Below are 21877 nucleotides of genomic sequence, written 5' to 3'. Positions count from 1 at the left end.
GGAAAAAACTATTCATCTCCTCATTCCAACCAACTCCAGGCAGAAGGTAAACTTCTTAAAGGACTATTTCATGTGTACCTGTACTCCCATGGCCAAGACCAATGTCTGGCACATAATAGGCACTTGATAAAATTGTTTTTAAAACCTTACCTTTTTTTTTTTTTATTTTAAACCCATACTTTCTATCTCAAAACTGACAATAACTATTGGTTCCAAGGCACTAGAGCTGGGCAATTGGGCTTGGGGATTTACCCAGTCACACAGCTAGTAAGTGTCTGAGGCCAAATATGAATCCAGGACCTCGTGAACTCCATCCAAGTCTTAGCTCTCTATCTACTGGGCCACCTGAATGTCCTACTTAATAAATTCTTTCATAGAACCAGCTCCTAGTCTTATTTATTAGTTCAATAGTTCTTTTACTTTCAATTTTATCAATTTCTCCTTTGATTTTTAGGATTTCCAATTTGGTCTTTGGCTGGGAATTTTTAACTTTGTTCTTTTTCTAGGTTTTTTTGGTTATATGCCAAATTCATTGATCTGCTTTTTCTTTATTTTACTGATCACCTAGTAAATTCTTAAAGTGAACTAAATAGATAGAGCCTGGATTAGGAGCCTTGAGCCTAAGCCCCTACTCTACACATACAGCAATTGGCAACTCACCTGACTGCTGAGAGGACTTAAGTCAGAAGACCAGGGGCCTGGTAGGTACCAGTCATTTGGCTGAGGTTTGGGTTTACAGGTGCCTGACCCAAAATGGAGAGGACACCTGCCACAGGGTTGTTGTGGGAAAGGCTCTTCCCATATTGCCAGGGTATGGTTATTTTACTGAGATGGAAGGGCAGAGAAAGGAGGGAAGCACAACAGGAAGGGATTGATTTGTCTAAACTTCTACTGCAAGGCCACAGAAGGGCTGGAAGCCTGATCCAGGTTTCTGATTGCCAAGAAAAGTCAGATTTTTCCATTACTTTGACTTCAGTGCTGTTTAAGGCCAAGACCTCCAGGTTCTAGCTGAGCAGGAAAAGGCAAAGACAGATGTGGACAGATAGAAATGTGGCAAAAAATGGAAAGGGAGTTTTATTTGGGTGGAGAAAGACCTAAGTCTGAATCCTGCCTTATTCCCTTTAGGTCAAGGGTTCCTAAAGGGTGGGCCTTTGAGAACTATATGGAACTTATGTTTGCAAATCCCATGCATATATGAAAGTCACCTCACTCTCCCATTCCTCAAGGCAAAGAATAATATTTTGCTAGGAGAATAAAGTTTGAGAAACACTGGTCAATCACCTTTAGTTCTTCCAGCTTAAAAAGGGGGAAGGAGAGGGATAGTTCTCTACCAAAGGCAACTAGATGACCTCGAAAGTCCTTTTTTTAAATCCAATCATAATGCTCCTCTAGGAGAAAAGACAATTGTCTTTCTAAATCCTCACCTTTGGATAGACAATTCTCTCTGAACCTTTTCCTATACCTAGAATCTCAAAAGCCCTAGCCTAGATCCATGTTGATGAACCTATGGCACAAGTACCTGAATCTGCTAGAGGGGGCTGCTGCCCTTCCCTCTCCATGCCTGAGGACATTTCTCACCTCATCTGCCCAACAGGAATGCTTCCTCCCTCCATGCATGGTGAAGGGCTGCAGCTTGGGCACTCAGTCTCTAAAACAGTGATTCCCAAAGCGGACGCTACCGCCCCCTGGTGGGTGCTGCAGTGATCCAGGGGAGCGGTGATGGCCACAGGTGCATTTATCTTTCCTATTAATTGCTATTACATTTTTTAAAAAAATTAATTTCCAGGGCCTCTAAGTAATATTTTTTCTGGAAAGGGGGCAGTAGGCCAAAAAAGTTTGGGAACCACTGCTCTATAAGGTTCACATCACTGCTCTAGATGTTAAAGTAGGAGGAATGGGCCACCCAACCAGTTGGCAGCGAGTGGTGGCATGTTGGCTGTGCCCACCTGAAGGGTAGGCCTACTCTGCATACCCTTCCAACCTCAAGCCTATACAAAATTCCCAGGAACCCTGAGGGAGCCTGGGCTCTGGGCCTAGCTGTGGGACCACACATAGACCTTGTTTCCATTGGAAATTCTCAAACATTGTTACTACCCACGAGATTCCCATCACTCAGTGCACATAGTTCATAGCCCAGACCTTCTTAGTGCAAAAAGACTGGTAGCCCAAGGGTCAGGGAGGATAACATTTTTTCCCCACTTGATTTGAATTGGCTGCATATCTTCTCTTGCTATTAACAATCAGCATAGAGCCCAGCCCTCCTCTCCTCTCCAGCGGCCCTCACAACAGATGGGCAGGTGAGTGGTTAATTTTAGGAATATCTTAAGATCATAGATTTAGAGCTGAAATGAACTTTAAAGAACATCTAATAATTCTGCAGAATTGGAAAATGAGGCCAGTAATAGGTAACTGGGAAACTGAAACACAGAGAATGGCACCCAGTCTTCTAAGAAGCCTAGAGTCCGTGGGCATCAGTTTAATGGAGGATGAGTAGCCTGTAGGGAAAGTAAGAGGGCCAGGATGATGCCGGCTGCAAGAATGTGAAAATCTACCAAAGGGAGAAGGGATTCAACTTGACCCCCTCAGGAAAACTAGGGTCAGTGGGTGGAAGGTGCAGTAAATAACTTGCAACAAAAGAAAAACTTGCTAATGATGAGAGCTGGTCAAAAATGTAATGAATGAGCTATTTACAAAGAGGAAGGTTTTCTACTACTAGGAAAAAAATCTTCAGGCTGGAGCTAAATAATTATCTATAGAATATTTCTGGTCATGAACAGATCAGACAAATGACTTGACAAGTCTTTTCAAACCTGAGATTCTGTGATGCCCAGAGTTGGGGAGCATCACAGGATCTAGAACTGACCTATAAGTTCCAGATGAGATAATTTGACCACCTTCACAAATGAGAAAAATTAAGGCCCACAGAGGGAAAGGGTCATTCAACTAGAGAGTAGCAGGACTGTGATTAGGATCTCTATTCCTAGAAAACATGGAATTGTCTAAAATCACAGAAGTTAGAGCTGGCAGAACCTCCTGCTCCCATTTTATAAGTGAGTAAACTAAGGTTGGCATGGTGAAAAGTCTTGCTCCAGGTTATGTAGACATTATGAATCAAAGCTAGGATTCAAATCCAGGTTGACTCCAAATTTAGTGATCCCTCCTTTACACAAGGATGCCTCCTCCACCCCCAGCCCCAGTCTTCCAGCACTGGCTGAGAAAGTGTTTCCCTCCTGTCCCAATGAGAAAAGGGAACCCCTTGCTCTAACTGTATAACACAAGACAGGATTAGACTAGGCAGACTCCCCTCCACAGGCCAGGGCAGCCTTTGAGATAGCTTGGATGAATCTGCAGAATAGGAGAGCTTGCAGGGGGTCTTTAGACTGACCCTCACTTTTGAGATGAACCAAGTCCAAGAGTAAGGGTTTAAGGGACCTTCAAGTCTGCCCCATTTATGGGACAGATGGGAAAACAGAAAAGAAAACCAAAGAGAAGGTCAGAGGTTTGTCTGCCAAAATCATGAGTTGGTGGAATCTCCAAGTTTTTGCATTTGAACCAATTCAAATGAACCAAAGAGATTTTCAACTTGCCCTGGGTTCCCTCCCTTCCCTTCCCTTTCACTCACACAGATCCTACTGCTGTCACCTGTGACAAGCTTTAGTCAGGGGTGGGAGCAGAAAGGAATCCAATCTGAATTCAGCATCCTGATCACAGGAAAGGTAAGAGCCAGGAAAGTTGTTAAACAGAGAGCATCAAATCTAGGAGGGATCTGGCCTTGATTTCCTCCCACTGCAAAATGGAGAAAATAATCTTCAGAATACTTGAAACCGAAACATTAGCTGTTGTCAGAATAAAGGAAACTTCCCAGATACCAGGAAGCTCAGCCCTATTTGCTTTAGCCATTAGTAGAGGGAATCCCACCTCCTTCAAACAGAAAACAAGGAGCATAACCTTAGTATTCCTTGTATATAAAAGACCATCCCTTAATTACATCACTAATTGCACTACATTGGCCTCCTGCTCTGCCCAGCACCAACTTTCCATCCTCTTTTCTCAACTTCCCAAGTCCAAACTGCCACAGCACTGTATGCTGGAGGTCACAGGATGTACTACCTTCCCTCTGTTAATCATTTCCTATTTGTTCTGTCTATAGTTGGTTTTATATGTGTGTTTGAATATTAGACTGTGAGTTCCTTGGGGGCAGGGGCTGTCTTTTGCCTCTTTTTGTATCCCAACACAGTACCTGGAACATTTATTGTTCACTTTTAGTCACATCTGGCTCTTAGGGCCCCATTTAGGGTTTTCTTGGCAAAGATACTGAAGTGGTTTGTCATTTCCTTCTCCATCTCACTTTACAGAGGAGGAAACTGAGGCTGAGTTAAGTGACTTATCCAGGGTCACAAAGCTAATATGTCTCTAAGGCCAGATTTGAACAGAGGAAAATGAATCTTCCTGACTCCAGGTCTAACACTCTATCCACTGCACCAACTAGCTGCCCATTTGGCACAGAGTAGGGGATACATATTTACTGATTGGTTGAATGACAATAAGTTGACTTCCAGGCTAGGAAAACCAAGCACATGGATGCTACATGAGCAGTGGAAAACACTTTTTTTTTTTTAACTCTTACCTTCCATCTTAGAATCAATACTGTGTAAGTATTGTAAGTAAGTATCTAAGTAAGTAAGAGTGGTAAGGGTAGGCAATGGGGGTTAAGTGACTTGCCCAGGATCATACAACTAGGAAGTGTCTGAGGTCAGATTTGAACCTAGGACCTCCTGTCTCTAGGCCTGGCTCTCAGTCCACTGAGCCACCCCAGCTGCCCCCCAAAACACTCTAATTTAGAAGTAAGGAAACCTGGGTTCTGCCACTAATGGGACATAAGGTAGGCAAGTCATTCCTTTTCCAAGTGTTTCCCCATCCACAATAGGATATAGGTAGGACAGATATTCTCCATGTCTTTTTCAGAGCTAACATCCTATACGTGCAAATCACATCTAGAAGCCTAAGGTCAGAGACCATGGTAATCTCTCCTTTACACCAGGCTGCCTCCCCCGGCACTCCCAGCCCCGGCCTTCCAGCACTGGAACCCAATACTGAGGAACTGCTTTCCTCCCTTCCCGGTAAAAAAAGGGAACCCCCTGCTCTAACTATACAAGGTAGGACACAGTCTTCTCTTCACAGCATAGGGCAAGGATCCCAGGCAAGATTGTGAGGAAGTTTGTTTCTTTGGTTTCCTCTTCCTCCTCCTAACTTCCATACCTGACACCATGCTAGACACAAACCCAATCTAAAAGAGGGCAGGCCGGCCAGCAGCTACAGGGATGACACAGCAGAGAATGCCCAAACTAGCGTAGATGCCATTTATTACTCTGTGCAGGAAGGGCTGGATAGGGCTGGATAGGCAAGAAGATGTGGTTGGTCTCTTGGAGCCTTCGGTCTGGCCAGGATTCAGTAGCGGTAGTGGTCGGGTTTGAAGGGGCCCTCTATAGGGAGGCCCAGGTACTGAGACTGTTTCTCTGTCAGCTTCGTCAGCTTCACATTCAGTTTGCTAAGGTGGGCTTCGGCCACAGCTTCATCCAACTGTAAGGAGAGAACAAGAAAAGGTGAGCCTCATGTCCCAGAGCCTCATTCTTGGACTCGTTGGCCAGGGTGGAAGAGCATGATCTCTCTTAAATTCATCCTCTTTTCTCCATTCACACAGCTGTTACTCTAATTCAAGTCCTTATGACCTGTGGCACTGAGTAAATACTTAATAAATACCTGTTGATTAACTGCTTTTTTTAAAGTTCTGCTCCATCCTCCACCTCCTACATGAGGCCTTTCCTGGTCACATCAGCCACTAGGTCCTTGTTACTGTTGTTCAGTCGTGTCAGGCTCTTCATGACCCCATTTGGGTTTTTCTTGGTAAAGATACTCTACTAGAGTGGTTTGCCATGTCCTTCTCCAGCTCATTCTACATATGAGGAGTCTGAGGCATACTGGGTCAGTGACTCTATCCACTGTGTTACCTCACTGCCCTATGTGCTCTGGCATGTAGATGCTGGTAAAGGTTTGCTGACTGAGAAAAGTCTGGTTCATCTATTTCAAAGGCATAGTCCAGTTCCCCAGAGAACTAAGTGGAGATGATAGGGAAAGACGAGCCTTCCTCACACTACCCAGGGTAAAAAGGCTGCTTGAGGCAGTCAGCCAAACTAGAGACAGGAGACAGATAACTGCAGACTAGAAGGAAGCCCAGAACTATACAGGGTAAGGATGGGCAGGAGCAAGTATAGAAAAGATTTCTCCCAAAGCCAAATTACCAAAATTAATTAAGTACCCAAATCCTAGCCTGCTGCAGGCCTTAATAAATTCATGCTACATTCAGGCCGTGAGGCAAAAAGCCCAAAGTCTAGAATAGGCAAAGGCTTTGCATTCTCATCCTAAGTCTGCCCCCACCTTTCGGTGTGCCCTAAAGTCAGTCCCTTGTCCTATCTGCGCCTGGTTTCTTCCTTTATAAAACTGAGTGTGACTGCCTGCTAGAGAGAGCAGAAGGAGACTGGAGGGTTGAAGGCCCCTTTTAGTTCCTTAATTGTGGGACATCTGACTGGAGGCAGAAACAATCCACAGTAAAAAGACATGCAGGAAAACCTGAGTATGTGGCTGGCCTGGGCCATAATCTTGCCTGTTTCTCTTTAGGAATAATGTCTGCATGACACGTTGCAGCCATCAACAGCCTCCCCCATCGGTTATCTCATCTATTTCTCACAGAAAAGGGATCCTCCTCCTCCTCCTCCTCCTCCTCCTCCTCCTCAATGAACAAAAGCTGGAGGGGGCGAGGAGAGGACAGCTAAACCCAAAGAGAAGGAATTAGCTCAAGGTCCCACAGCAAAAGAGCCAGGGCTCGGATCTGGCAATCTTGATGCTCAGGGATGTGATGGGGGAAAAGGCCAATGAGAGGTGACAGGAAGCTATTCCTGGATCCACCCACACTAAAGCCACCTTGACAGCTACTGAGCAGGAAGAAGCCCCCACTGACCTTCTTGGGGAGGAAGTGCACTCCCACAGGGTATTTGTTTGGGTTAGTCCACAGCTCAATCTGGGCCAACACCTGGTTGCTGAAGGAATTGCTCATGACAAAGCTGGGATGGCCCATAGCACAGCCCAAGTTGACTAGCCGGCCCTCTGCCAGCAAGATGATCCGCCGTCCATTCTTCAGTTTATAGCGATCCACCTGTCCAGGTAGGCAAGGAAGGTGAGAGCTGGAAAACAGGTCTGTCTCTCTCTGCTTCTAGCTTCTCCCCACTCCCCAACAAGACCCCTGCAGGATCCTCGTCCTCTCTGGAATCACAGAACCTAAGAGCTAGATGGGCCCCAATGGTCCTCTAGGCCTAACTATATGTAAAGAGGAATTCATCTATGGTAATGTAGTAATAATGTAGTAATTCAACAAGTGGTTATCTAGTTGTTTGTCCAGACTAGCCAAGTACCTCTCACTCTGGCCCTGCTTCTACCCACATCAATGTCACATTCCCCTGTTACCCCTCACCCTGGTCTAGTCTCCCAGGGACAGGTGAAGGTGGTAAGGCCAGTGCCATGTTACTCTGGAGCTAAAAACACACAAAAAAAGGAGGTAGCCCAGTGGATGGAACCAGGGTAGAGGGAAATTAGGGTGGAGCCAAGCACTAAAGGTCTCTGGTTTTGCTGGTGATCATACATGCACTTGCATACCCTTATATGCAAAAAGCTGTATTTCAGACTTTGGAAGATGGGAGGGAAAGCATTGGTCTGCTCCCCTCCAACCCAAGAAATATCCATGAGGAGAGTCAGGCCTAGAGACAGGAGGTCCTAGGTTCAAACGCGGCCTCAGCCACTTCCCAGCTGTGTGACCCTGGGCAAGTCACTTGACCCCCATTGCCCACCCTTACCAATCTTCCACCTATGAGACAATACACCGAAGTACAAGGGTTTTAAAAAAAAAAAAAGAAAAGAAATATCCATGAGGCCTTAAGGGCTGTGGCAGTTCAGGGAGATTGAATAAATGTCCCCCAGTGAATGTCAACAACCAGGCCAACACTGTACAGTCCCCAAATCTGGCCTCAGACACTTCCTAGCTGTGTGACCCTGGGCAGCTCACTTAACCCCAACTGCCTAGCTCTTACCAGTACTTAGTACTGATTCCAAGACAGAAGGTAAGGGTTATTTAAAAAAAAAAAAAAAAAAAGGTAAAACAAAAACACTGTATAGTCTCATAACTACCATATCCATCTAAGAATAGTGACCCCTGCATTATGTAAGGGGACTAGAGGGCAGAGAAAGCAGTTGCTGTGTGTCAGTCTACAGAAGCATCTCAGCACAAGCCCCAACAGGCCAGGGGAGCTGGCAACCTTAGGAAGGGCAGGAGGCCAGGACTTCAAGGCACATAGCCCTACTGCTACTTCAGCCTCGATCCAATCTCCTGGTGAATTCCTCTGTAAGCCATTCTTCCCATTCCCCCCAATCCCCTTGATGCTAGCCAAGGAGAACCCTGCCCCCACTCTCTTCCCACCTAAGCCAGAGTGCTGGGAGAAGGTCCTTCTAGTTCTTTTCTCCAGAGCCCAAATTCATAGGATCACAGATCTGGAGCTAGAAGGGACCTCAGGGCCCATCTGGTCCAATGTCTCATTTTACAGATGAGGAAATTGAGGCCCAGGGAAGTCAAGTAACTTGCCCAGTACACCAGACCCTCTGACTCCAGAGCCCGTGATATCTCCATCATGCCACACTTCCCCTGGCCTTGGACCAGAACCCTACAGACACTTCAGAGCTGGTTCACCCATTTGTGATTACAGGGAATGCAGAGAGAACCTCACCTGAGGCTTCACGGTCACCTTCTCCACCGAATTTTGATTCAGCCACTTTACATCTATTTCCACATCAAAGTGTCCAATGTTACACACTATTGCGTCGTCTTTCATTTGTTCAAAGTGCCTGGGTGGGGAGGGAACAGGAACCACTGAGGGGGAGGGGGAAATCAGGGGCTACAGAACAAAGCAGGCAGCAGCTCTTGACTAGAGGGTAAGGGGACACCAAAGGGCCCAAGGAAGGACAAATGGAAGGGAGGGAGCAATAAAGGAAGAAGGCAAGAGCTTTGGGTCAGGAGTAAGATAAGAGAGTAAGACAGGAAGAGGTAGGGGAATGTACAGAAAAATGGACAAGGGCACTGGGAGGACAGATGGAGGGCCCCCCACAAGGAGCTAGGCCTCACCTGCCCAAGATGATGTCTATGCATCCGGTGGTGGTGACAAAGATGTTTCCCTCTTTGCAGGCCTCATCCATGGTGGTCACCTCATAACCTAAGCACAGACAGACATACACAAGCATCAGCCCTGTGATCGCTCCTGAGAACCCCAAGCTGTGACCCTCATAGACCGGTCTGGCCCCTTACTCACCCTCCATAGAGGCTTGTAGTGCATTGATGGGGTCTATCTCTGTGACAATGACTCGGGCACCAAAGCCCCGAAGGGCCTGAGCACAGCCTTTGCCCACATCACCATAGCCTGCCACCACGGCCACCTTGCCTGCAATCATCACATCTGTGGCTCGTTTGATACCATCAATGAGGGACTCACGGCAGCCATACAGGTTGTCAAATTTGCTCTAGAGGGAAGACAGGAAAGGGAGAAGCAGTCCTCCATGAATACCAGGGACACTTTCGTTGGGTCCCTCCCCAGCTCAAGAACTCAAAATGACTCTCTATTGCCTACCGGATCCAGGAACTCTACTTCCAGTTCTACTACTAACGGGGTTTGACCTTTGGCAAGTCACCTCCCCTCTCAGGGCCTCAGTTTCTTCACTTATCAAATGAAGAGGCTGAACTAAGTTGATCTTGAGGTCCCTTCCAACTAAGACACTTTGTGACTCTATGAATCTCTGAGAATTAATGTTCCTAATCTGTGAAATGAGAATATCAGTAACTAACAACAAACATTTTAAGGTTTATGGAGCACTTTTGATCCAACGACCCCGTGAAGTAGGTGATATAAGCATTTTTTAAAAAAATTTTTAAACCCTAATATCTTTTATATATATCCTTCTATATTAATTTTTAAAATTTGTTACAGGGCAATGGGGGTTAAGTGACTTGCCCAGGGTCACACAGCCAGGAAGTGTCTGAGGCCAGATTCGAACCTAGGACTTCCTGTCTCTAGGCCTGGCTCTCAATCCACTGAGCCACCCAGCTGATCCCTGATATAAGCATTTTAATCCCTATTATATAGAAGTAGAAACAGACCCAGGGCTCATGCATCTTGCCTGTGCTCACACGTCTAATAAACTATAAAATCATACATTTAGATCTGGAAGCAACCTTAGAAATCATCTAGTCCAACCCCATCATTTTACAGATAAAAGAATTAAGGCCCAAAGTGATTAAGTGACTTACCCAGTCATATAGTTAGCAAGTGGCAGAGTGGGAATCTAGATATAAATTTAAATCTCAAAGATTCCAAATCTCACACTGTCTACTGCATTATGCTGAACCCTAGGGATTACCCCCACCTGGCCTGCCTACAGGGCTCTTAGTGAGACTCAAATAAGAGTGTGTATATTAAAAAATACCCTGAAAAGTGTATAAGGGACCTATAAACTATAAATCTTACTTTGCACATTGATTGTGGTTATCTAATCCAAGAAATGCTATAATCTGGGGAAGTGGGGAGGGGTCAGCAGAGTTTCAGGAGAAGACAATACCTTGGTAACAGAATCATTCACATTGATGGCAGGCACTTTCAGAATTCCATTTGTCTTCATCTTGTATAGATTGTGTACGCCTGTGGTGGTCTCCTCTGAGATGCCTTTGATGCCTGAGCCAAGAGATGCTCCATTAGGGCCAGTCCCCTTTAACTCCAACCCTCTCAAGTCACCTTAACTAACGCCTTACCTAAATCCCCCTCAACAAATATTTACCAGGTGCCCCTGCTCACAGCCTGCAGCCTGGGAGGGTGGTGGTGGGAAATGAACTTCCTCCAGTATTCCCACCATTATGGTCCACCCTTGAGAGAGGAAGAAGTAAGATGAGACCAGTAATGAGGTGATGAGTCACCATTACCCCTCTATCTCCTTTCTCCCAAGTGAAGTAATTTTGTGTCATGCTAGAGCGAGTGGAAGAAGCCTCTTGCCTTACTATCTTCCCTTCAGCTATCCCTTTCACTGTAGCCAAGATCTCACTGCTTCAAGTCATATATTCTCATCTTTTTCAGACTCTGGAAGTGAGGCTGGGAGCTTTCACATGATCTATTCCAGCAACCTTCTTTTAAAAAGGAGGAAAAAAGGCTGAGAGTCACACAGTGCATTATTAGCAAAGTCAAAACTTGGCCCCCAAATCCATCCCACTTTCCACTTCATCTTTCTCCCTGTCCCCTTCTTAGCAATGGTCAGAGATCACTCAGTGGGTTAATAAAGGTTTAATGCTTTTTCCCTTCCACAGGATATCTCTTCACTGACAAGATCTTAGTCCAGCGACATGCAGCTCTAAGAGTGGATTTTCAGGGATCACTGGTGGGTGAAGTAATGGGGGATACTTCCTCGCCCCAAATAGCAGTAAACTTTTACTCTATGACTCAGATGACAGAACCAGGAGAAACAACTACTTCAACTCTCAGTGACCAGATTTTCTCCCTAATCTCCCAGGCCAAGAGTTTTGTTATTGTATATGGTCTCACCCAAAGTCCCTCAGGACTGAGGCTGGGGAGAGGGGAGAGGTCAGGGTGATCTGGGCAGAGGAGTCCAGGATCCCAGCATTCCTACACAAAGGGTTCTCCATTGTTCTAGCCCAGCCTCAAACTCAAACTTTTTTTACCTTTAGAATATTCCTGGAAAAACTCCAGCAAAAGGGAAGCCCCTATACCAGACGGGAGACCCAGAGTCCAAACTGAGGCCAAGCATGAATCAGAGGGGTGCCCCTTCCTCCTCTCCCCTTCTCTAGGGCCTCAGAACTTGAGATCATAACAATGTCTAGAAAAAAGTGCACAAAGACACTAAGAGGGTTCCTCCTTTCCTCACCCCAGGGAAGGCTTAGAATGAAAATGGTTCTGTGCTGGAGGAGGGACACAGGCACAAGCAGGGGAGGCTCCCCAGGGAAAGCTCCTCCCATACCCCCAAATGCAATGTCAGCTCACCTTCCTGGCCCAACCTGATCCCAAGAGAACAAAACCTGACCATACTAAAAAACTCTATTCAGGGCCAGATGTACAGACTCCACCTTGGGGCCTGTCCTGATCCTCCAGAATTAAAAAAAGCCTCCTTAAGTTTCTGTTCAGAGAATCACAGAGAAGAAGGGACCTTCAAGATTATCTAGGCTAACACCCAACTTAGAGATGAGTAAATTGAGACTCAACCAAAGAAAAGTCTTTGTTCAAGGTTACCAAGTTAGTAACAGAGCTGGGATTTGAACTCAGTTCCTCTAATTCCATTTTTAGTACTCTTTCTACTACATACTACTATACTACCTTTTGGAGTTTTGAAAAAGTTACCCTTCTCCCTCCGAGTGCCAAAAACAGCCTTTGAGGCCTCTTCATCAGCTTCACAGGGCAACTCTGACATCACTCAGCCACTGTTCCTTGATGAAGCCAAAGCTTCTGGGATTGGCAACTTCTCCCCTAACTAGACTCTCCAAGAGGACCCCTAAACGCCCAAGCAAACCCCCAGATCTTGCCCATCTCCATTCCCTCATGTTCCTCCTTACCCTTCAGGAGCTCGGGGTATTTGGTGTGAACAAGGTTGGTGAGGTCCCCACCATCATCCAGGATCATGTTGAGTGGCTGCCCATCCTTGAAATAGAGGGTCTGCTCGATGCACCAGAGATATTCCTCATCTGTCTCTCCCTTCCAAGCGTACACTGAGGCAAGAATGGGAGGACAGAGACGAATAATTCAATTCAACTAACCAGATGTTTGAGTGTGTAAATCCCCCTGCTTGGCACAGGAGGCACAAAGATAGATATAGCACACAAGCCATGCCCTCAAGCTCACAACTGACAAGCTTAGAATACAACATGTATCCAAATAAGAATGCTATAAAGAAGTATGTGATGGAGGCAGGGGAGAGAGCAAGATCATGCTCTAGGAAAACCTGAGGAGGAAGGAACTTCACTACAGGTGAACCTCCCTTGAGGTGAGGATTTCAGCAAATGGAGAGAACAGAAAAGGAGTCCAGGCCTATGTGAAGGTGGGCAGGTCAGAAAACAACAGTCTTATTTGTCCAGAGCCCAGAAGACTGAAAGGAGACTGGGATGAGAGAAATCTAAACAAGTAGGTTGAAGCCTGATTGTGTAGAGCAGTGGTTCCCAAACTTTTTTGGCCTACCATCCCCTTTCCAGAAAAAATATTACTTAGCGCCCCCTGTCACATACTATCACCGCTCCCTTACAGTTATTCACCACCCCCAAATGCACCAGTGGCCATCACTGCCCCTCTGGATCGCTGCAGCACCCACCAGGGGACGGTGGCGCCCACTTTGGGAATCACTGGTCTAGAGCCTTGAATACAAACTACTGAGTCAGCCTTTTTTTTTTAGTCTATAGACAATGAAGAACAATTGAAGAAGGAATCAGGACCAGCTCTCACACACAGCCCACCCAGCTAATGGTTGGCACCAGGAGAACTCAGATCTTCCTGGCCCTAACCTCCAGGACCAGGGACACAGGGAAACGTTTCCCACTTCGGTCCTCCCGTCTCTGGGTCAAGTTCCTAAGAGTGGGAGCATAGCTCCATCCAAGAGAAATTTATCTGATATTTTTCTCCCTGCAGATACCTAAGAGACAAGGCCAGGTATGGGAAATCCTCCACCCAACTCCAATCTAAGAACCAAGGCTGGCCCTGGTCATCCCTAATGGAGAGCTCCTGGGCCTTAACCACCTCCAAAGCTGCCAGACATGCCATAAAGTCTGTGATGGGGTAGCAGGGATGAGGTGAGGAAAAATAAAAGTAAAGAAGACTCACAGAATAATAATAATAATAACTAGCATTCATGTAGTGTCTTAACATTTGCAAAGCACTTTACACTGTTATAGAGGACACCACCAAGATGGTGGATTATATTATCCCCTGTCTTAGGGCACATGCCAACAAATTCTGTCCCAACCATGGTTCTGGACAGAAAAGGGCACTGCCAGGCATCAGCTTTCCTTAGGGCTCAGTAAAAGCACCAAGGTACTAAAGTTTCAAACCCTGGGCAAAGGGCAAAAAAGAAACATTCTGCAAACAAAGCTTTTTCCTTCTAGTTCAAAGTCCAGTGTCCCAAAGCACACACATGGAAAAATAAGAGGGCTGCCCACCTACACACCTCCCCCACCAGGCCAAGGGAAGGGAATCAAAGGCACTCTGGCTCCTCTCTGCTGGAGTGGGAGCACCTCTAAGGCAGCCCCAGCCCAGCATACTCACCAGCCTCCCTTTGCCCAAGGTCCTTAACTTCAGAGACAGAATTCTCAAACCCAGAGCCTTTCCATGTTGAGCCACACTCACAGACAGAGACAATTAAACTCTGCTGTGTTTTCTCCCAGCTCAGCTAGACCACAACCAGGGACTTGGCCTCTTCTTATCCCAAGGCCAACTGAAAGCCTACGTTTGTGCCTATGATTTTACACAGGCTCACATTATGTTAATTCCCCAATGACTGGACAGTCATCATTCATATCAATTCAATACCCCTCCTACCTACCTCCACAAAAACATTCCCACTGTCCAGGACCAACTTCCCCTGGCAACTCCAATGTTATTTCTTTCATAAAATCTTACAAAATTTTAGAGCTGGATGACACCTAGGGAGGGAGCTGGATGGCACCTAGGGAGGGGTGGGTCTCATTAAGTCAAAAACAATGCTGGAATCAGAGTCAGAGGATTGGAGTTCAAATCCCAGCTCTGCCACTTGCTACCTGGGAAACCTGGGGAAAGTCACTTAACCTGGCTGGACCTGTTTCCTTATCTGTTAAATTAGAGGATTAGCCTCTGAAGTCCCTTCCAACTTCAGATCTACGATCCCATGACAGTGGAGAGCACTGCTCACCCCTTCATCTCACTCCCATACTCATGCCAGGGCAGAAGTCCCTCAAATGGAATCTTCAAAGTTATTAGCACCACCACCTACTGAAGCAGCTCTGATTATTATTAGACAACATGTACAAAGCACTATATAAATGCTAGCTATTATTCCCTTTTTTTAAAAAAAAAAAAACTATAAACCCTTATCTTCTGTCTTAGAATGGAATATTGGTTCCAAGGCAGAAGAATGGTAAGGGCTAGGCAATTTGGGTTAAGTGACTTGCCCAGGGTCACACAGCTAGGAAGTATCTGAGGTCACATTTGAAACCAGGGGCTACTGTCTTCAGGCTTGGTTCTCTATCCACTGAGCCACCTAGCTGCCCCACTAGCTATTAATTAATAAATAATAGCTATTATTCTTATGAAATTCTTCTTTCAATCCAGCCATAACAGGCATCCCTGTAACCTCTCTCTGGCTGGCACTCATTATTACCCCCTGGCCCACATAGAGTAAGTCTGCCCCTTCTTCCACATACTAGCCTCTTTAAGTAGCTGAAGTCTTCCCATCCTGGAGGCCATTTTCTCCAGCTCCCTACACCCCAAAAAGGGTCCCTGATCATGGTGGGCACTATGCTCAGAGGAAGAGGACTTACCAGGAATCCCAGTCTTGGCAATGGCAGCTGCTGCATGGTCCTGGGTAGAGAAAATGTTGCAACTGGACCATTGTACCTACAAAGACCAGAGGACATAGGGTCATTCACAAAAGCAGAGAACAGCAGCACAATGTCAATGTAATGAAGTCAGCTAGGATGGAGGCCAAAAGAAATGCTTATCAATACAAATGATGAGTCGAGGAGGTCAACTCATGGCAAGTGGATTAGAAAAGAGCCCTGGAAGGCAGCTAAGGTAGATAGGGAGCCAGGCCTAAAGATGGGAGATCCTGGATTCAAATCTGACCTCAGACATTCCTAGCTGTCTAATCCTGGGTAAATCACTTAACTCCTATTGTCTAGCCTTTACTGTTCTTCTGCCTTGGAACTGATGGCTAATACTGATTCTAAGACAGAAGGAAAGTAAGGGTTTGACAAAGGACAGGACAGGAAAGGAAAGGAAAGATCCCTAGGTTGAGAGTCAGAAGAACAGACTTAGAGAAATGGGGATGATTCTTGCCCCACTGACATTAAACATTACTATGAGAATCTCACTGTGGCAGGATTGTGATGGCCAAAAAACAAAACAAAACTACGACAAGTATAAATGCCTATACACAAGAAATTATTCATATTCCTTGTATCACTGATATACAGCTGAAAAGGATCTTAAAGACTAGCTAGTCTAACTTTTACAGATAAGGAAACTAAGGCCCCCAAATATCATATGACTTCCCAGAGTTCACACAGGTGGTAAAAAGTAAGAGCTGAGATTTGAACTGAGATCCTCTGGCTCCAAGTTCAGCATTCTTTCTACGATATCTCATCATCCCACCACAGAATACAGAGGTCACTCTCCAGGACAGCCTCTAGAACTGCCTGAATCTCCCCTACCCTCCTGTGTTTCAACCCCTCCACCCCATTTCTGGCTCCTTGGATGCTCTGTGTGGACTTACCTCAGCTCCCAGGGCCACCAGTGTCTCAATGAGGACAGCTGTCTCTACGGTCATGTGGAGGCAGCCAGCAATCCGGGCACCCTTCAGTGGCTTGGAGCTCGAGTACATCTCTCGAAGTTTCATCAGGCCGGGCATCTCATTCTCTGCTATGTCCAGGGCCTTGCGTCCCCAGGTGGCCAGGCTGATATCAGCTACAGGGACAGAGGAGAAGAAAAACTGAGCACTGTGGTGGAGGAATGGGGAGGACAAGGGGGAGAAGCCCTCTGTGCTCTCCTATCATCAAGGATAATCTGAGCTTCCTGCTTCAGAAAGAGTTGTAAGACCTCTGAGGGCAGGGTTCTTGCCTCATACTTCTCACTCTTAGTGAATCCAAGCAAATGGTGGAAAAGCTCAGGAAACCTCAGAATCCAAGGAGTCATAAAGAACCTTAGAGCATACCTAGTCCCACTTAATACCAGCAATGGGAAACTTAACACTTCTCAAGGTAACCTATTCCCCCTTCACTTTTGGATAGCTGATTATTCCTACTTTAAGATATTCACTATAAATATATATACACAGGGATGGCTAGATGGCTCAGTGGATTGAGAGTCAGGTCTAGAGATGGGATGTCTGGGTTTCAAATCTGGCCTCAGACACTTCCTAGCTGTGTGACCCTGGACAAGTCACTTAAGCCCCAATAGCCCTTCCTGTTCTTCTGCCTTGGAACCAATACACAGTATTGATTCTAAAATGGAAGATAAAAAGTTTCAAAAAATAAGTATACATACACACATATAATGTCTAAAAGTCTTAGTGTAGTATTAAGTTTCAATAGTATATGTATGTATATGCATATATACATGTATACACACATGCATTATATATGTATACACACATATACATATATGCATTGAAATACAGCTTTGTGTATATATACATGCCAAAATATACCTATATGTATAAATTGTATATTTTCTTCAATTTATAAACAAAAACATTCAAGTAGATAAAAATGAAAAATCACATATAAAATCATAGACTCCAAATTCTTTACAATTTACCTTTAAAGATATAGCTATTATATTTAACAAAATAATAGCAGAAACATCCTATTTGTTTAGTATGTCTTTCCTTCTGATTCCTTTTTATTTAGAGTAATTTTTTTTCAGATTATAATTTAATAGTAGAAAGTTTTTTCATTTCCTCACGCTATGCCAAATGGTTACTGAATAAACACACAGCCCTGAGCTTGGATACAGATGTGTATAAGACAGAGAGGTGGTTTAACATGGTGGCTAGAACAATGAATTTTGGAGACAAGCTCTGGATTTAAATCTCTATTCTTTCTCCCCACAAGCTATGTGACCATGGCTAAATCAATCAAGTTTTCTCATCTGTAAAAATAAAGTACTACCTACCAGTGAGTTGGTTTTTTTTTTAAACCCTTACCTTCTGGTTCTAAGGCATTAAAGAGGTAAGGGCTAAGCAACTGAGGTTAAGTGACTTGCCCAGAGCTAAGATGTGTCTGAGACATTTGAACCCAAGACCTTCGATCTTTAGGCCTGGCACTCTGCCACTGAGCTGCCCCCTACTGAGTTTTTGTGAGGTTCTAATTAACACACAGACATACTCCAAGGGCTTTGCACACTTTAAAAGTATTATGTAAAAATCAGTTACATTATTTCTAAATGTCTGACTACACACACCCTGCTCAAAATATTATAGTAGTTCCCTACTGCCTCTAGTATAAAATACAAACTTCTGTTTTTGACACTGATATTAGGGCTTCCTTTCCAGATTTATTACATATCATAACCCTTTCTAGCCATTACAATCTCCTCACCTCCTACACACATCTCACACACAACTAGACTGTCTGTTGTTCCTCCCACAACATTCCAAGGTCTTTCAAGGCTATTCCCCATCCCTGGAATGCACTCTGAGCTCAATCACTACCCCTTACAACAGGCCTTTCTTGGTTTCCCCAAGCTGCTAGCCCCTGACCCTCAGCAAAATTACCATTTATTTGGAATATATTTTGTATTAATTTATATGTTTTCATACCAGTAGAATATAAGCTCCTTGAGAGTCAGAGTTGTTCAAATTTTGTCTTCACTGCTTCATGCCTGAAACTTTCTCCCTCATTTCTACTTCCACCCCAGCTTCCTTCAAGCCTCAGCTAAAGTCTCACCTTCTACAAGACTTCCCCAGACCTCCTTAATGTTAGTGCCTTCCCTCTGGAATCATCACCAATTTACTTGTCCCTATCTTACTTGTACAAAAGTAGTTGCATGTTTTCTTCCTCTAAAGACTGTGAATTCCTTTAGAGGTAAGAGCTGATTTGTTTGTTTTGGAGAGGGAGTTATCTTTCTTTTATTCCCAGTCCGTTGGCATAGTACATGTTATTAAACTCTGTTGACTGACCATTATTACAATCTCAGTCATATATGTTATGGGAAGAAGGCCCAAGTCCCAATCTTCCACCACTTTCAGTCATGTGGTTTTGGACAAAATTATACAAACCTCTCAGTTTTCTCATTTGTAAAATAGGATTAATAGGTTAGCCTTTACTATCACCAAGGCTGCTTGTGAGGGAAAGTGCTTTATAAACTGCAAAGCTTCCTCAAAAGATGCCCCAATGGCATAAAGCAGCCACCAACTACTAGGATACAGTCTCTAGCAAAGGCTTGGTTCAATATAGTATTATGCAATAGACTCAGTGTTATAGGAATAAAGGGTGAGATCCACAGGGATTGGAACAGAACAGACTGTGGTTAAAAGGGAACTTTAAGAGCACAGAAGTTTCAATTTGATAAACATTTCTAATTACCTACAGTAAAGGCATTGTTAGAACTGGAAAGGGGCACTGAACTACATAGCATCCAGTCGGTTTCAGCTGGTAGAAATCATTTAAGCCCTACCACTTTCATTTTTTTTTTAATTTTTTTTTAAACCCTTGTACTTCGGTGTATTGTCTCATAGGTGGAAGAGTGGTAAGGGTGGGCAATGGGGGTCAAGTGACTTGCCCAGGGTCACACAGCTGGGAAGTGGCTGAGGCCGGGTTTGAACCTAGGACCTCCTGTCTCTAGGCCTGACTCTCACTCCACTGAGCTACCCAGCTGCCCCTCCTACCACTTTCATTTTACTGGTAAGGCAATTGAGACCCAGAATGGGGAAGGATCTTGCCCAATGTCCAGTTGGTGTGCCAGGGCTGAAACTAGAAAGGTGTTTTCTAAGGTGAAATCCAGGGATCTTTGGAGAGTCTATGATTCCTATGAAAGGCTTGTCCCATCACCTAATGTGATTCTGGTAGCCCAAAGCCCTATAGACAGAGTTCATAATAGGTATTTAACAAACATTTATTGAATGAATTATGTGATCTATTTAGCCATTGCCCACTCCCTGACCAGGTAAGGTTTCCTGCCTCAGAAAAGCTTCTGGGGGTTGGTCCATGTGGCTACTATGGCCTGTAGGGCAAATGAGACTATTCTTGGGGAAGTAGAAAAAGCAAGAACCAAAGGAAGGAACAGAAAATCAACAGTGCCTCAGGGGAAGAACATTGTGTCCCCAGTGCAGAGAGCATTGATTCCACTCTCTCCACCTCTTAGACACATTCAAACCCTCAGCATACCCTCCAGGACCCTGAGGACTACTGAGGAGATTTACCTCCTTGGCTAAGTCCTTTCTGCCTTCAAAGCCTAGCTCAACTCTTACCACCACCACCACCACCACCACCACCACCACCCCCACCACCACCACCACCACCCCCGACCCCACCCCCAGTTTTCAGAGAATTTAGCCTGTGCCCCCTTTCTGAACCCTAAGCATCCATAGCCTTGTATCATTTTTGTGTATGTGCAAGATAGACGAATGGTCTTATTAAGTGCCTACTATGTGCCAGGCGCTGTTAAGCAAGTGTCATTTCATTTAATCCTAATAAACCTTCGAGGTAATTATTATTAAACTTTCCCCCCCGAATAGCAGAGGAAAGAGGCTCAGAAAAAGTAAGTGATTTGTCCAAGTCACACAGCTGCTGGTCAGGGTCAAGAGATGGGAACTGAACCCCTGTCTTCTGACACTCTCTCTATTCCCTCTCAGAATCCCAAGTACCAAAGCAACAGGCAACAGGAAATGTTAAGGCCGGGAGCGTGTCCTTGGCAATCAATCCAATAAAGTCCTTCCCACTTCACTTTTAAGTGCCCCAGGGAGGGAGAAGACTTAGCCAAAGTCATTCAGCAAGTTGGTGCTAGAGCTAAAATCTAGCCCCACATCTTCTGGCTTCCTATCCAGAGTTCTCCTAGTTTTCAAAGGTTTATGTCGACTGCACATCTTTCTGGCGAGTCGGAGGGTTTTCAGCCTTGGAGGGAATCTAAGTCTCGGATTCCGTTATTCCAGAGTCCAGCACCGTGCGGTTTCCCCGATTCCCCAATCCACCTGTCCAAAAAAGCCCCGCCCCAAAGCACGCTTCCTGCGGCCCCCAGCCCTACGACAGTCCCGCGAAGCAGGGCTCGCTGGGACTTGTAGTTTCGGTTCGCCCTCTTGCATCTGGATCGCAGTAGTAAGCGAGTCATCGGAGAACTACAGTCCCCGGTGGGCATCGCGCGGGCGCCCCGCTAGGCTGTCCCAGGCCAACGTGCCAAACCTTCAATTCAAAGGGACCAACTCCGCGGGTGCCCCTAAGCAGCCCTGAGAACCGGCTGCAAGCCGGCCTACTCTTGGCCACGGTGCAACCTCAGGGTCCGCTGCAAACTCCAGCCCCGTGCAATCCTCGAGGGCGCCGTAACCCTCCCCGAATTCCCTCCCCCCATTCCATCTTACCGACTTTGTAGGGCAATTTGTCGGACATGTTGCGGCCTCCTCCGGAATTATCTAATGACTTAGTAAAGGTTACCGAGCGGCGACTTCGCGGATGGTAGTGATGAGGCCGCAGAAAGGCTGAAGCGTACGGCGGAGAGCACTGGGAGGGGAGCGGCGCGTGGCTGGGACGCCTTTAAATAGCCTTCCTCCTCAATTTGCATATTCATGAAGCTCCTTCCGCCGGGTTGGGGCTGGCACTGCGCAGAATGGGGCGGGGCGGGGCCTGATAGAATTTCGAACTTCCTAGTGGCGCGGCATCTAGTCCCAAAGCAAGTCTAGTCCCTTGCTGGGCGCCCCGGGAACCAGCTTTCCAGCGTGAGCCTAGTGGACAAAGTCACGTGGTGCGCGTGAAACCAAGCCTGAAAGTGGAGGCCCGAAATCTCTGCCCTCTTACTTAGTCCTCGTGTGACCCTGGGCCAATTCCTTCTCTCCAGACCGA

The 21877-nt window shown here is 45.7% G+C and overlaps 1 protein-coding gene across 1 annotated transcript; it reads right to left on the bottom strand.

Annotated features, from left to right (window-relative positions):
- Positions 1–5346: 5346 nt before the first annotated feature.
- AHCY (adenosylhomocysteinase) lies at positions 5347–21546 on the bottom strand. Its single transcript, XM_044661594.1, has 10 exons — positions 21400–21546; positions 16600–16790; positions 15647–15722; positions 12701–12853; positions 10708–10820; positions 9408–9615; positions 9224–9311; positions 8829–8946; positions 7016–7210; positions 5347–5580 (listed from the first exon to the last, which is right to left on the bottom strand). Exons 1-10 carry the CDS (start codon positions 21425–21427, stop codon positions 5449–5451), a joined length of 1302 nt encoding a protein of 433 aa, XP_044517529.1. The 5' UTR covers positions 21428–21546; the 3' UTR covers positions 5347–5448.
- Positions 21547–21877: the final 331 nt, after the last annotated feature.

Source organism: Gracilinanus agilis, chromosome 2 (assembly GCF_016433145.1).
Source record: "Gracilinanus agilis isolate LMUSP501 chromosome 2, AgileGrace, whole genome shotgun sequence".
Lineage (NCBI taxonomy): Eukaryota > Metazoa > Chordata > Mammalia > Didelphimorphia > Didelphidae > Gracilinanus > Gracilinanus agilis.
Note: the sequence above shows the minus strand (reverse complement) of the source record. Positions and strands in the feature narration are given on the sequence as shown.

Bases quoted from the DNA above. Each gene is read 5' to 3' on its own strand.
- AHCY (XM_044661594.1), bottom strand. From the start codon at position 21,427: ATGTCCGACAAATTGCCCTACAAAGTCG. The intron at 9,312-9,407 runs GTGAGTAAGGGG...GTCTGTGCTTAG, and splicing joins ACTACAAGCCTCTATGGAGG to GTTATGAGGTGACCACCATG. The intron at 5,581-7,015 runs GTCAGTGGGGGC...CTCTCCTTACAG, and splicing joins TGCACTTCCTCCCCAAGAAG to TTGGATGAAGCTGTGGCCGA.